At 31.7% G+C, this 15,922-nt stretch overlaps 1 protein-coding gene across 1 annotated transcript; it reads left to right on the forward strand.

Moving 5' to 3' along the window:
- Positions 1-394: 394 nt before the first annotated feature.
- Positions 395-5,232, forward strand: Smp_157640 (putative peptide (FMRFamide/neurokinin-3)-like receptor; the record flags this gene model as incomplete). The annotated part of the gene is made up of 3 exons (XM_018795006.1): positions 395-998; positions 1,095-1,760; positions 5,054-5,232. 3 exons carry the CDS (start codon positions 395-397, stop codon positions 5,230-5,232), a joined length of 1,449 nt encoding a protein of 482 aa, XP_018649362.1.
- Positions 5,233-15,922: the final 10,690 nt, after the last annotated feature.

Consider the following 15,922-nt stretch of genomic DNA (forward strand, 5'->3'; position numbering starts at 1 on the left):
CTTTTAATATTTCAAAAAATTTCTTCATTTTACTCATTTACTAATATTTGAATAAATTACATTTTATTAAAATTCATTCAAACAAACAAAAAAAAAGATAATTCTTATTCCATATATATATATATATTAAGAATAATACAAACTTCCGGATAAACCAATTATCTTATATGAATAAAGATTTATTATAATTTAAACGAATAATTTAAGAGTAATTGTTTATTTTAACTGAATTTTGATTGGTGGAAAATGGATATATATATGACATATTATAAATCATAGTAATATAGTTATAATTATATAACCTTAATAATAATTGAATTATTATTTATTGTAGAATATATTTATGAAATTATTTAATAATATATACTACTGACAATTATCATTCATTAGTAATATGAGTCATTTCAATATTACACAAACTAATTTCTATAATGAATCTATTGAATTAATACAATTATTTCATTTAGTACGTACTATTTGTATGAAAGGATTAATACCTATCATTTGTATCATTGGTATATCAACTAATAGTTTAAATATACTTGTATTAACTAAATTAAGAATGCGTTCATTAACTAATAATTATTTACTTGCTGTAGCTGTATGTGATTTATTTTATGGTATAACATTATTATTACTTACATTAAGAACATATGATAAATTTGAAATGTATACATCATATATGTATTTATTACCATATATAATGGCATTTGGTAATTTATGTAGTAATACAGCATGTTGGTTAACATGTGCATTTACTGCTGAACGTTATATCGCTGTCTCATCACCAATTTTAGCACGTAAAATATGTACAAAAGAAAATTGTAAATGGATAATACTTGTCATTTGTTTATTTACATTTAGTGTAACATTACCAGATTTTTTATCATATACTGTTAAATGGAGTGAAACATTTCAAACAAATGAGATTCGAACAATCAATGATGATTTTAATGATATTGAAGAGTTTACATTAAATGAAAATCAAACTCTTATTAGTATGAATAATACTACTTATAATAGTAATAGTAATAATAATAATAACACAATTCATCAACAACTATCTATTCGTGAACCACATTATATATTAACAGAAACACAATCAGGTGAAATATTGAATCAAAATGGATGGCCTATTATTATTATTATATTAGTTGTTATAGGACCATTAATTATACTATCAGTATTTAATGGTCTTTTAATTAAATCTATTATAAAAGCTTCAAAAATTCGATTAAGAATGACTAAAAAAACAAATGAAGTAGTACTGCCAAAAATACGTTATGGTATTATATGTATTACTGAAAGTTTAACAAATTATACAAAAAATAATTCAGAACAAATCAATAATAATGAAAGTCATGAATGTTATTCATTTAAAAATGATCAAATGCCATATAGAATTACTCAATTAAAACAACAACAACAACGATCATCTAAACGAAATATTGTTACTAGGGTAAAAATGAATGAACTGATCAATAATAATAAGGACAGTGGAAGAGATCCATTAAAAATGGATGATCAAGATAATTTACCAAGTATTACATATCGTTCATATAATTCATCACAAAAATTATTTACTATACATCAATCACGTATTTATTTTAATGAAAAAGATAGAATTACATTAATGTTAATTATAATTGTAGTAACATTTTGTATATTTACTATGCCAAGTGCAATATTACATTTAATTAAAGTAACTTATATAAATAATGATCAATCATCATCAATACGTTTATATTTAGCTATAGCAGGTAATTTTGTTAATTTAAGTTTAGCTATTAATTCAACATTGAATTTCTTTTTTTATTCATGGCTAAGTAGACGTTTTCGTAAAACATTTTATAATTTAATGAAATGTAATTAAGGTATAAAAGTATTATACAAAGAAGAAACTAGAACCAGAACCAAAACAGAAACTTTGAATAGTGTAAGAACAAGATAAAAATGATTTTCTTATTACATTATTGAAATTTATCAAAGGGACTAATTGTTTCAACAAGCAGAAACATTGAGATCATTTAAGAATCTATATTATATTTCTGTTATATTATTATTTGTCTATTGAATCAATAATATTGTAAAGTATAAGATGTATCATGGAAAACAGTACTATTTTCAATAAAGCTTTATATGATTTGATTTGTTTTTGTATGACTATAAGTATTTTTAATAGTTTTTTTTAATTTTCTGTCAGTCTAAATCAATATTAAAAGCTCAGACATATATTCACTTCGATTGAAGTAGGCCAGATTTATTTAGCCAAAAGATTGTAAAGTACTACAATTAATAAAAGTATTAATGGTAATAGAAAAAAATTAGTTATCGGTTAAAAGATTTTCAAGAGAAACAAGTGCTTGTGCGCGAGACTGATATGTCCAGGGATCGAATCTCTCGAGATAGGATCGTGGATGCGTACTGCTAAGGAGTCCCAAAATAGGACGAAACGGCTGTTCAGTGCTTCCAGGTTTTCCGTGTTGATCTAGCTTCAATTGATTTATGAACTCAACTATGTAAAATTACTGAAATCTTCACAAAACCCCCTTCTGAAAATATGAATTAGTGTAATGAAAAATGTCTTTGGAAACTCAGGAATTAAAGCAAAACAAAGTATGAATGCATTTGCTCCATTGTAGACACTTTTCACCTGTGTGATATAGAGTCTTCAACAAATAATCGCGATTACCTCATGGGCCCTAATCAGGTAGTATACACCTACGTATATTGCTCAGTCCCAGTGTCAGTGACTTCACAGGCTAATGACAAGTCTTGGTTTGACCACCTTTTGCTTTCTTGCTACCTACTCCCATATAAGGAAACATAGCCAATCAACATAAGTGATTGGTGAGCATATGCAAAGCATGGTCTAACCATCCTAGTCAATACAAATTCATCAACTCATTAATCGATTTCCCAATCTTCAACCATACCCTGCATCTAACCTCAGAATCGTAAACTTGATAATCCTAGCATACACAAGCAATGCTTCAAAAGCATCTATGGCAGAAAAATAGTAAACTACGAATATTGTTAATTTTAAAAGGCCAGGTTTCACAGATGTAAGGTAGAAGCGAGCTAGACCTTTAGTTCTCAGAAAGATATCTCAACTACGCTACAAGTAAAGGAACTCCGGAAAAGTTAGCTGAGCTTCTTGAATTCATGCCGAGATTTCGTCATACACATACTTAGTTTGTATGAAGATGCGATACAAGGGGTAAATGAAGTAGTCGGGTTGTTCGAATGAATGAATTAGATAATAGAGCTGATAGCAGTGTGTATTCATATTTAAAGCTGTATGAATACGAATATTTTGTTGCTCATTACGGTAATGAGTTTTCTCTATATATTTTTTTTGAAAAAAACTTGAGTGATATTAGTTACTTTTGAAGGGTATAGGAAGATAATAATATCATCTTCTTACGTAATATGTTACATCAAACACGCTAGAGCGTAGTGTGAACCACAGCATTTAAGAAATTGTTTTGTACGAAGTTCCACGCTACAATGGTAAATATACAAACAGAACAATAAGTGAAAGTGTGTGTATGTTGAATTAGTTAAAATATATAAATCAGAAGAAAACATCGACGAGTCCCAAATTGGACGAAACGCGTGTCCTAGATTCCACTGCTAACCATTATTCATCTTTCTTTATACAACAAACACTTTTAATTTATGGTAAATTCGATTGTTTATGATTGTTATTAACAGTACTTCCGGGTAGTGAATGAAACAAAAGAATCACATTTACTCACGTTATTTATATTGAATGCCAATCAATTAAATTTAATAGCATGTAATAATTATATAGTAAATACGACAAATATTTAAATAAGCATTTTGCTGACTTAATGGTACAATTCAATTAACTCGTCTAATATAAAATTTAAAATTTAATCTTTAAATGATAATTATCTTTTATTACAAAAGAGTTTTGTGAAGATTATAGTAACTTAATAGTTGAATTATTGGGTCAGTTAAAGCTAGACCACCATGGAAAACCTAGAAGCACTGGACGACCGTTTCGTTCTATTGTGGGACTCCTCGGCACTGCGCATCCATAATTCAATTAACTCATCTTATATAAAATTTCATTTCTAAATAATAATTATCTTTTAAACATGTTTATAATCATCCCAAAGAGATAAAAGTGTTTTTGTATTAGAAATGCTATGGCGCGAGACTGGTAGGTATTGGGTTCGAATCTCGCGGGGCGGGATCGTGTATGCGCACTGCTGAATAGTCCCATAATAGGACGAAACGGTCGTCCAGTGCTTCCAGGTTTTTCATGGTGGTCTAGCTTCAATCGATTCATAATTTAAACTATGAAAAATAATCCTTTGTGTTATTGAATAAACAAAATAGAGAACTTAACAAAGAAAATTTTATTTTCTATGAAAGCATTTACGTAAGCTATACATTTGTATTTATAGTTATTTGGTAAATATATATGTTTATAGAAAGATAGAAAAGATTCTGTCATAAAGTGATTCTAATGACGTTGCGTAATGATCAAATGGTTAGAGAAAAATAGGACGATGAGAATAATTTACGGGTCAGAATTATGGAAGTTAACTGTCGGCTTGACAGATATGAAGAAAAACGAAAAACATAAAGTTCATAATAATAACTGATTACAGTTTAAAATCATAAGACACTAATAAGAACAAAACAAGACCAAAACATACCACAGAGCAGAACTAAGGCCAAGGAAGTATAATAGGTTGGACCTATCATTTTTAAAAGCGTAGTTTGGGCCCAAATTAAGGTTACCTTGAATAATTTATAATTTGTATGGTTTATTCAAAATTCATCAAAATTAGACTCTGAATAGATTGGAAGATATTATTCATGTTTCTTCTTAAATAAAGCAGATGTTTGTTGAAGCTAGTTTTTATGATAAACAGCTCAATTACTTCCGCAAATCAAGGATTAGTTGACGGATATCTTCTCGTTAGTTCGGGACTCATGAATAGTACAGATTGGTTCCCATGCTGAGGATTAATCAATCGGTAATTAGGTCTGACGACACCTTCCATGTATTTAGACCATACTGCTACAATAAAGTTTTCAAACATATCGGAGCCGAAGGAAATATTATCGACAGTATTAGATTATTACCACACACTAAATAAACTGAATGCATTCATGGGTTCCATATCATTGAAGTGTCCAGAATTAACGTGCTTGGAACGATTTATGAGTGTCTTGGACTCAACTCCATGATATGTTGTGAATATGCTTTGCTGAGGAATCCAATGCAAGAGCAAAATACTATTTCCGTTCACTCTGGTTATAACTAGTCACTAATGGATTTCCACCTTGGGATGAAAACTAACTCTGAATTTAAAAGTTCACATAAACTCTCTTTATTAGGCCATCATTTATTTGATACGTTAGGATCAATTTTATGTAAATGTCTTTGGTCAATTTCCCAGTTAAAGTATTTTATTAAATCAGATAATTATGATTATTTGGTGTAAAACTGTCAACTAGGCTGTAATTTAAAGTGCAGTAGATTACTGAGAGAAATTATAAGCACCCTTCGAAACGTAAGTTATTGTGAAATAAACAATGTTTCAAGTGGCTTTCCATACATTAAAAACTTAAACAAGTCAAGAAAATCTGTTAGTCAGTGATAACAGTGAAGTGAATTAAATAATCGATCACTCTAAATAATCACAAATTGATAGTTTGGTGACATGAGTACTAGGAATGACGAAAGTTTCAATATAGGGGATTAGTTGTAAACTTCTGAAAATAAACAATAAAATAACAACCATTAGAAATTATTAAGATTACGTAATTAGAATTGTGTAAATAACCAGTGTAATTATGCATGTATAGTGAAGAAGAGTTATTAAAGGAGATGAAAAAGTACCAATAAACAAAAATATTAAATCAATCGAGTCAGTTTATAAGTCAATCATCGTAACTGAAGGAATTACATAACGAATCACAATAAGCAAAACGTAGAAATTGGTGGTAAGTTGACATAAATCACTTTGTTCAGGTTATTATTTTCTTTATACAGGAATATTAATATTACTACTGTATATTCGAGTACACCATAATAAGATTGGAGGCTGTGGTTAAAAGAATGAATAGCACTTTGGAACAATTGGAAAAGATACCCCAGAACCAAATAGGTCAGAGATTCCTGGTTGGTAGCATATGCTCCAAGAAGAATAACAGGCTCAAATAGTAATAATAACAATAGTAAAAACGATAATAATAAAGATTTAATTAATTACAAAAACTTGATTATGTACAGTTAAATTTATATCGCAAATATTTACATGATCATGGATTGCACTTTATGTAAACTATTATCATTCGTTAGTGAGTTGTTGTTACCTTCAGTGGTTTGGTTTCAATGGTTTTGTGGTGATTTTGATCCCTACCATTGTAGTATTTTTTCATCTTTAAGTTACCAGAACGTAATCAATTTCTTCACCAGTTCTTATGCTTGAATATCTGGGCTACCTGTTCCTGCAATCTAGATATTCCAACAAGTTATCTGTATCCTTCTTTATTTTAACAGATCGTTATGTCAATTAGTTACATAACCTATTCAAGTGCGTTTTTGAAAACTTTACGACCTTTCGCTGTACAAGTTAGGAAAATGTACGATCAGAGATATCGTGATGGCTCGAAATATGAATGAATATTATTCAGATGTTGACTTTTGAAATGCTAATATCTAAATGGCGATTACTCAATATTTCTCGTCAATATCGATCAAGAAATAAGAAACGAAAACTCGCTGAAATATTTTGTGCTGAGAATTCTAGATTGTACCAAGAATATAATCTTGAATAAAGCTAATAATAGATAAAATAAAATATCACTCATCACACGTTCCTAAATGAGACTAGTAGATATACTCTTTTGATTACTTCTGACCATTGTGTAATTTTTGTTCTGACCAAAGAATACGATCAGTTTCCAATGAATAGATATTTTGATCAGACGAAGAAGGTCAAATATCAAAGTAGCTGAGAGGAAAATACCCAAGATATGGAAAAACATGTTTCGAAAACAAGGTGGAATTTATTTACAAGTGGTTCAATGGAAAACACTCCAGATGTTTATTATTGAAATCTAACGATCTACCAAAACCCCTATGCTAACAAAAATCAGATACTTACTAGTGATTAGTTTGAGGATGGGATTTCTGAGGTTTTAGTCATAAGATGTGACCAGTACAATCCAACCATCTCAAATGTGAAATAATTATCCACCACAGTCAATAAGAGATTGTCTTACGATATCAAGGATTGATTAAATTTGATAAATACACTACTGAGTTTTGTCCTAGTGATGTAGAGTTCAAGCACTTGGGCGTGGAACTGAAGGTCCTGTGTTCTATTCCAAGTAGTAGGTTACAATTGAGTCATATAATAGAATAAGAAAGCTGTTCAATGCTTACTAGTTTTCGATAGTTGTCTAATTATTACCAGTTTGTGATTTAAACTACTAATATCATTCTTGTTCTACGTTCACTGGATTTTTTTGTAATTCACAAAATGTCAAAATAAAATTTTAAGAAACTAATGCGAATTACATGTAAGATTTGGCAAGTAAGTAAAACAAAACATGTTACTGTTGCCATCAAAATTATAAGTCAGAGTGAAAACATTTGACTATGTTCTTTTGCACATAAAAAAATTAAAAAAAAAACCCTGACATTCTCTTCAGTTGTAATCTTTATAGTCCAGGTCTTTTAAGCTTGTCACTCCTTTGTTGTTGTAGATTCATAAAACACCATTATATAAAAAACAAAACGATGTCAAGAGAATTACATTAAATGATATCCAGACTAGACAGCTATCATTCATCTGGAGATGTAAGTATAGACGATCCTCGAAACAATAAATAGTAACCTTTTGATTTTACCCACAGACCTATCTGTTGAAATTTAGTGTCTGTAAATTTTGAAGAAAAACATTTTACAATATTTTTGTTTTGTTTTATTGACATCCACTTGTAATTGGCAATTGTTTAAATTCTTTATTTATCGAAAGCCAATAGAGGGATTAGGTCTTTTGCTTTTGAATGACATTATTTTCCAGGTTACTTAAGTGTCTTTACAGTAGATTTAACTAAAAATTATGAAAAAATAATTAAAATTTCATGCCAGGTAAAATCATGTATTGATTAAAGATTAGTAGTGAGTACTGGTGTTATCATTAGATAAAAAGTTTCGATGGGAGACTAGATGAATAAATTCATCCATTTTAATGAATTAGATATCATCGGTTTACTTGTCTGATGTAAAATAAGTAAAAAGAGAATCTGAAATTTGAACAGAAAATGATGTTAAAAATATATGGATTAGGCAATATGGAAACTGACAATGATCAAAATAAAAAAAGGCAGCTGCCCAGGAAGTTTTGTTGTGCCGCGCTTCGTTAATTGTTCATTTCGATAACCGTTATAATTCTAATCTTAACGGTGCGTAAAATCAGAAGACAAAGGAAAGCAGCAACTACAGTTTATTGTCGAATAACTCAGGTCAGAAAGCTAACAACACCTGAGCGAATATCAACGGGCGAACGAGCAGCGAGCGAGCAAGTGAACAGGCGAACAAACGAAGCGAACAGCAAGCAATTACATAGGCAATTTGTAGTCGGATTTAATAAGGGCAAAGCAAAACAAAACAAAGGCTGATAATAATATTTGCGTGCATACATATATGGGGAGGAGTATGAGTCATCGAATGATATTTAAGCAGTCAACATTTTGGTTAGAGTGTCATGTGCTCTAGTGGTATAGCAGTGCAAAGAATATGCAAATTTTTATTGTTCGAATGACGATGTCTGTTAAGTAAGTTAATAAAAAGGGCTTAACCAAAATTGACTATAATCGAGATTGATTGTAGGATGGTTGCTATAGTTTTATTATTTATCATTATTATGTACATCACAATTAGTTGTTTAGAGGCAACATTTAGTGGATGTACAGCTTAGTAACATAAAACTGTAGTTCCTATAACATACGTAATTTTAAAGCATTCAAGGTATGTATATGATAACAGAGCGTTGTTGGAAAACAGGAAAGATTGTTTGGTGGGCAAACTTCGAGATCAACAGGCTGAATTCCTTAAGGACTGATAGTGCACTGACCTAATCACAACACTACGTATCACTGTTGCGCAATCTGTTGAATGGAATTCTTCACTATACATAAACTTTCTTCACCAAGGGAGACTATTCGGCACCGTGGATGAGAAAAACCTACGAAACCTCCTTTGACACCATGATGCACTTGAGAAGATCTTCAACGTCATAGAGAATTCATGTGACGAAGTATATTCCAAAGTCATGCACTGAGGATAGCTGACAGATTCATCATATGTGAAAACCGCTGTCAGACAAGAATGCGACCCTCCCCCCTTTCTATTTCTTCTGGTGGTTGACTGTATTATGAATAACTCTACATCTCAGGAGAAGAACGGAATACAATGCATCGCTTGGATGAGACTAGACGATTTGAACTTCACATATGATCTCACTCTTCTATCTCATACACAGCTGCAAATGCAGGTCCAGACAAACAGTATATCAGCAGCGTCTGCAACAGTGGGCCTCAATATACACAAAGGAAAAACCAAGGTCCTGAAATAGAACACAGAGGGCACCAACCCATTCTCACTTGATGAAGAAGTTCTGAGTAGATGGAAACTTATACATACATACATGGACAGTATCATCAATAAACAAGGAGGATCTGATGCATATGTAAAGATATGGATTGGCAAAGTAAGGGCAACATTTCTACAAATGTAAAATATCTGGAACTCAAAACAACTGTCTGTCAGCCAGGTTCTCAGTCATAATCCTCAATACAAACGTCAAGACAGTTTTATTATACGGAGATGAAACTAGGAGAAATATTACAACCATGATCAAAAATGTGTAGGTTTTTATAAACAATTGTCTACACAAGATACTCAATGTCCGTTGACTGGATACCATCAGCAACAACCCACTGTGTGAGAAAACGAACGAGCATTTAACTGAAGAGGGAATTAGGAAAAGATATTGGAGGTGGGTACGATATACATTACGGAAAATATCAGACTACATCATGAGACAAGTGTTAACTTGGAATCCTGAAGGAGAAAGAAAAGAGTCAGGTCAAAGAACATATTATAAAGGAAACCAGTTACAGATATCAAATAAATGAATAATACTTGGAACAACTGAAAAAGACAGCCTAGAACAAAGTTAGCTGAAGAATCTTTGTCTATGAACTCTTTTCCAATAAACCCGTAAACTCACAAAAACACCATGTTGTATTTTTACTATAATTCAAAAAAGGAATGTAACACAATTTCATGACATTTTATTTTTCAAGTAGTCGTTTCCAGAAAAAAATACAAAAATATTTGCATACAATTTTATTTTTAACTATTCAGACAATCCTGAGAACTCAGAACTTGACAACAAAAAAAACAACGTTCTTCCTTAGTTAAATTATTATGAATGATCATTCTTAGGAAATGATATTTATTATACTTTTGATTCTGTTATATGAAGGATTACGTATTATAACATATTAAAAAAACTTTATTAGTTATGCAAATAAGCACTAGCATTTGTGAATAAGTAGTTTCGTTATAAAATTTCATCGTTATATTCGTTTATTTCCTAACTCTTTAATTTGAAGGGGTTTTGTGGAGATTTAGTATTTTCATAGTTGAAAGAATGAGTCATATGCTCACCAGTGGCTGACTTCAAGAGATAATTCCTGGAGTTCTAGCGAGAAGCAGTGACCAGTGGAGTTCAAACCACGTCTGTTGTGAGATATGAACTCACTGAAGACAATTGGTGAACGGTTGCTCAACTTCATGGATAGGTTGAAGTTAGACATTAACACCATCGGATGCTAGCTCAGTGGTCTATCGGTCGTCCAGTGCTTCTTTAATTTGAAATAAATATGATGGGTTTCTTTTTTTTCCATATTTCTGTAATAACTATTATAATTTATTGAACAAAATTAAGAAAGTACAATATTAGAGGTAGCGTTCGTTGTTCCTATACAAGGTTCAATTTTCGGATTATTAAAAGTCATAGTTATAAATTATACTTATATTTTATCTTACGTTTGTTGAGGTTTCATTTAATTTAGAAAATATACTTTTGAAAAGTGTTATATCTAGAGCTTAGATCCTTGATGTACCGCGTATAACTTGAACACTAGAATGCTAGAATCCTCAAAGTTGCTAATGAGAAGACAAGACGAGTGAGAAGGAATGTTCTTCCAAACAGTGTCAAATATGGTATAGAACTGTCTGGTATTTATAATTTTTAGTAAAAGTGATATCATCATTATAGTCATTCAATCTGCACACAATGTTTTTAGTATTTGTTTAATAGGGAAGTTATACGTCGAGATTTTGGAATGTTCTTCTAGAAGATGATTGGATGGAATATCTTCGGCTCTTTATGTGTTTCTTAGAGCTTTCTCGAGTTCACCCGTGGGCTGTCCTCACAAGAAGACTATTATTTATTTTGTTTCTATAAGTAAACAAGTGAATTTATTCTAATTTGTACATTTATTTACATTACATTCAGAGTACAGTGAATTATTTTACTAACCATTAACGAAATACTCAAATTTTGATTATGATTTTTGACATACACATGATATAATGTATACTTTAATGTAAAAAACTTAACACATTATTTTTGGTGGCATTACTTCAAATATGATGACTTATTACATATGACTATTATGGTAAACATCCTTTCTCATTTTATAGTTTCAGTGAATCTATCCCAAATAATTCCTATATTAAATAAATACACATATATCGATTTTTATCAGAAGGAGGTTTTGTGGAGATTTTAGTAGTTTCTTTTTATAGATGAAATCATGAGTCAGTTGAAGCTAGACCACTATGGAAAACCTAAAAGCACTGGACGGCCGTTTCGTTCAATTGCGGGACTCCTCAGCGGTGCGCATCCACAATCCCGTATCGAGAAATTCGAACCCAGGACCTATCAGTCTCGCGTGTGAGTGTTCAACTGGGTCTGTTGTGGGGTAGTAATTCACAGAAGACAATGATGGATGGTTGCTCAATTTTGTGGATTGTTTGAAGTTAAAACCGTTGGATGCCTGCCGGCTCAGTGGTCTAGAGGTTAAGCTCTCGTGAGCAAAACTGATAGGTCCTGGTTACAAATCTCGCGAGGCGAGATCGTGAATGCGCATTGTTGAGGAGTCCCACACTAGGAGGAAACGGTCGTTCAGTGCTTCCAGGTTTTCGATGGTGGTCTAGCTTAAATTTACTCGTAATTTCAATTATATATCGATTTATTTATTTTGTAATTTTCAAAAACGCAACCAACTAAAATCTATGTAATGTGTATAAATATGAGAATTTACTTAAAAAGCATAACTTAAATGTTGGTTTTATTTCAAAGAAATATTTTGGAAAATTCAAACGCCGAATCTGATCAAAACTTCAGCTCATATTCTAAAATTAGGCGATGTATAATGATAATATATTCTGAAAATAATTACAGAATTCACGCCAGTTTATAGACATGATCAACTTGATATACATAGTAACATTAAATATAGAGAACAAATATGTGATATAAGATTGATTTAAGTTTGCTAGTTCGGTAATTGTTTAGGTAGTACATTTATAACATGTATTACAGCAATTCAATGCATCAGCAGGGAACTTTATGACCGGTGTTATTTAAGGTTATTTCCTTTGCCAGAACGAATTAATGATAATTATCTACAACTAGAGGAAGTAAAATGAAAACAGAGAGCACGGAACAACAAAACAATGATTACCAAAATATATCAGTCAGGTCTAACACTGTTCATGTTAGATATTATTCAGATAAGTTAAGGTTGCTAGGGACAGTGTCAACGTAAAGTGACAGCAGGTAAGGTAATTCATTAATAAAAATGGCTAATGATTTAAAGTTCCGATAATCTCACTTGTGGAGGAAAAACACACTTATAGGTTCTAGAACATTTAATACATTTCCAGGGGAGCGGTATGCATCAATGCAGCGAACAAAGAATGAGAGTGATTTTATCATACGGATAGATTGTGGTAGATTATTCCAGGGTCTAGAAAGTTTACAGGTAAAGTAATTTATATAAAGAGATAATTTAGGATGTGTTTGTTTCGCTAGTGACAAGCAGTTACGTATGTCGTAATGAGAAGTTTCTGAATATTGAATTGCTTGGTTGGATGTAAAGGATAGGTTAATAATTATTTTGAAGAAAAAGATAAGATTTAGTTTGAGTCTCCTCTTCCATAAAGGGTCGAGCCCAAGTTTATCACATCTAAAATTATAAGTCAAGGTACAAACATTTCCAAGAATACGAAGTGTAAATCATCTCTGTATTGATTCCAGCCTTAATTTATTTTCGATACGCGCGCTACTAAGAATAAACGTGCAGTATTCTAGGAATGGTCGAACATAAACATTGTACATTAAAATACGTGATTCATTGCTAAAAAGGTCTCGAGTTATGTAACCCATAAGACGTTGAGACTTGGAATTCTGTTTCAATATCTGTTCTGTAAACGACAAGCCGTAGCAGTATCTACGTCTACTACTGTATTCAACCTAGATAACACTTAACCATTTATGGTAAGTGATAAGTCTTGCTAATTAAACGCTCTACTTGGATCCTAAGGTGGTCTCGTAACCCTCTACCTAAAACTACATAGCGACTTGAACACGAGACGAAAGACGCAAAATATGCGAGAAAGCACTTTACTCCAAAGGTTCATTTATGCACAGAAATATAAGGTTTTTATAGTATTTTAGAAGTCCTTAGATTTTCCTGAAAATTCTGGAATGCTACTAAACATAGTTGCAATGTAGTAATCAACCAATCAGAAAGTCTACATGTGGCTTTTCACTTTCTTGATGTTTCTAGCAAAACTTCTAGTCACACGCTGATTGAATAAAATGCTTCTTAGTGTTACCTGAGCCTTTCTTGTCTATTGTGAGAAATTTTCTGGATCACCCCAACAGTAAGATATAAGTTGAATGATGTATTACCGAAGCATATCCATCCACATTTTGCCGTATTAAGCTCCAGCTGCCATTTTCAGCACCACTGTGCTACCTTGTTAAGCTCATGTGGAGAAAATGAACACACTACTTTAAGAAAATCTGAGTACAGAAGGGGCTTACCTACAGAAGACACTCACAAATATCATTGATAAACACCAAAATGAGCAAAGACGCTACCATGTATTACACCACTTCCAACAGAGACAGCGTTCGACAATGAAGAGTTAATTTTAACTGTCTGATGTAGTATGGGCTATGGCTTGAATAAACTGTAGTGCTAGTGGGACCTGAGCTTTCTGAAGGCCAAAAAAATCGTTATTTTGATAATGTGGATTAATTTGTTGAACTTGACTTGGTGAACAGTTAAGACAGTCACCTGTTAGTTGGGGTTGAGTTGATGGTGCGAGACCTAGTAGTCCATCATGCCCATTGAGAAAGTGATGTGAAAAGATACATCTTACAGGTTTAATATTTAAAACGTTTGAGGGTAACCATGGAGCACATTAGTTCACTGCGGGCTGTCTAATATTAGGCCTACTTACACAACGGTTGTAGTTGCCGTCTTGTACAATGTTTGGACGAAGTGTGCCCTTTTAACCGCCCTTACAATGAGTAGGGTAAAGCATGGTGTCGGGATGTATATTTTTGTTTGGTAGGGCCATCGTAATATATTTTCGGTATTAGGTCTGGAACCAGAAGGTTTTGTATATACTTTCTTCTTACCTGGTATCGACTTTGTAACTTTAACAGTGTTTTTAAGTGACTTCACATTAGAACTAGGTATTTTGTTATGAGCTTCTAATGTTATACTGGAAAATATAGGATTAGGGTCTCCACTAGATTTACATTGGTTATCTGAGGTCACTACAGGCATGAGACAAATTAGCACTCTTCCTTGGTGAATCAGTGTACTGGCTAACATGAGATTTAGGCCTATAATTTTATACAAGAATTTACGACATTTATTTTTCGATAGCAATCATCCTACGATATAATTGGAGCCAGATATTTCGGGGCCACTAAAGATAAACAAAGAACAGAATAGGTTCGATAGAGAATAATGAATATTAGAGAGCTACAATCATGTCTGTCAACTTTTATTTTGATTCATTTACAGATTTAAGTGTCATATAATAACAATCGAGTCTAGTTTATCACTTTTGCAAATGATTATTTTCCATTGAAATTTTGATTTCAACAACGTCTACTCTCATCTTTCTGTTATTTCGTCTTTGGATTATAAATACTAATTTAAAATGACTTTATCCTATTACAATATCAGACAAATTTTTGTAAAATATTGAATTTAACAACTGTAAAATTATCAGACTAGAAACCGATGGAAACATATTTTATGATGAATAAATATTGGCATGAGTTTCAAACATCATAAAAGTTTTTAGATATGCTGAATTAACCATATATCTTAGCTCGAAAGTCCTAAGGAGAGTTCAAGTTATCTAGTTTTTTCTCCGTTATTACATTTTGATTCTTTCTCTAGAGCATAACCTTGGTGACATCTTTCTAACTCAAACTTTCTCAATAACAATGACTGATCTGATTGGTTATTACTGCCTTCAGTTTTCTTCGTTACCCGTCCCAAAGTCATGGCATGTTAATATAAAAACAATGTAGTTTATTATCAGTTCTTTTGTTTCTGTACAAAAGATAAAGTTTTTCTGAAATTTTAGTCTTTTCTATCTTTATTATTTACTTAATTAATCCTGTTACCCTTATATGAGTATAGGCTGTCTACCAGAAATCTCCAACCAACTCTGTCCTGAGTTCATTTATTCAATTGTCGGTAAATATGATTTACCGTAATCCAACCGGAAACCCCAGTACTTTAACAG

This window comes from Schistosoma mansoni, chromosome 1 (genome assembly GCF_000237925.1).
Source record: "Schistosoma mansoni strain Puerto Rico chromosome 1, complete genome".
NCBI lineage: Eukaryota > Metazoa > Platyhelminthes > Trematoda > Strigeidida > Schistosomatidae > Schistosoma > Schistosoma mansoni.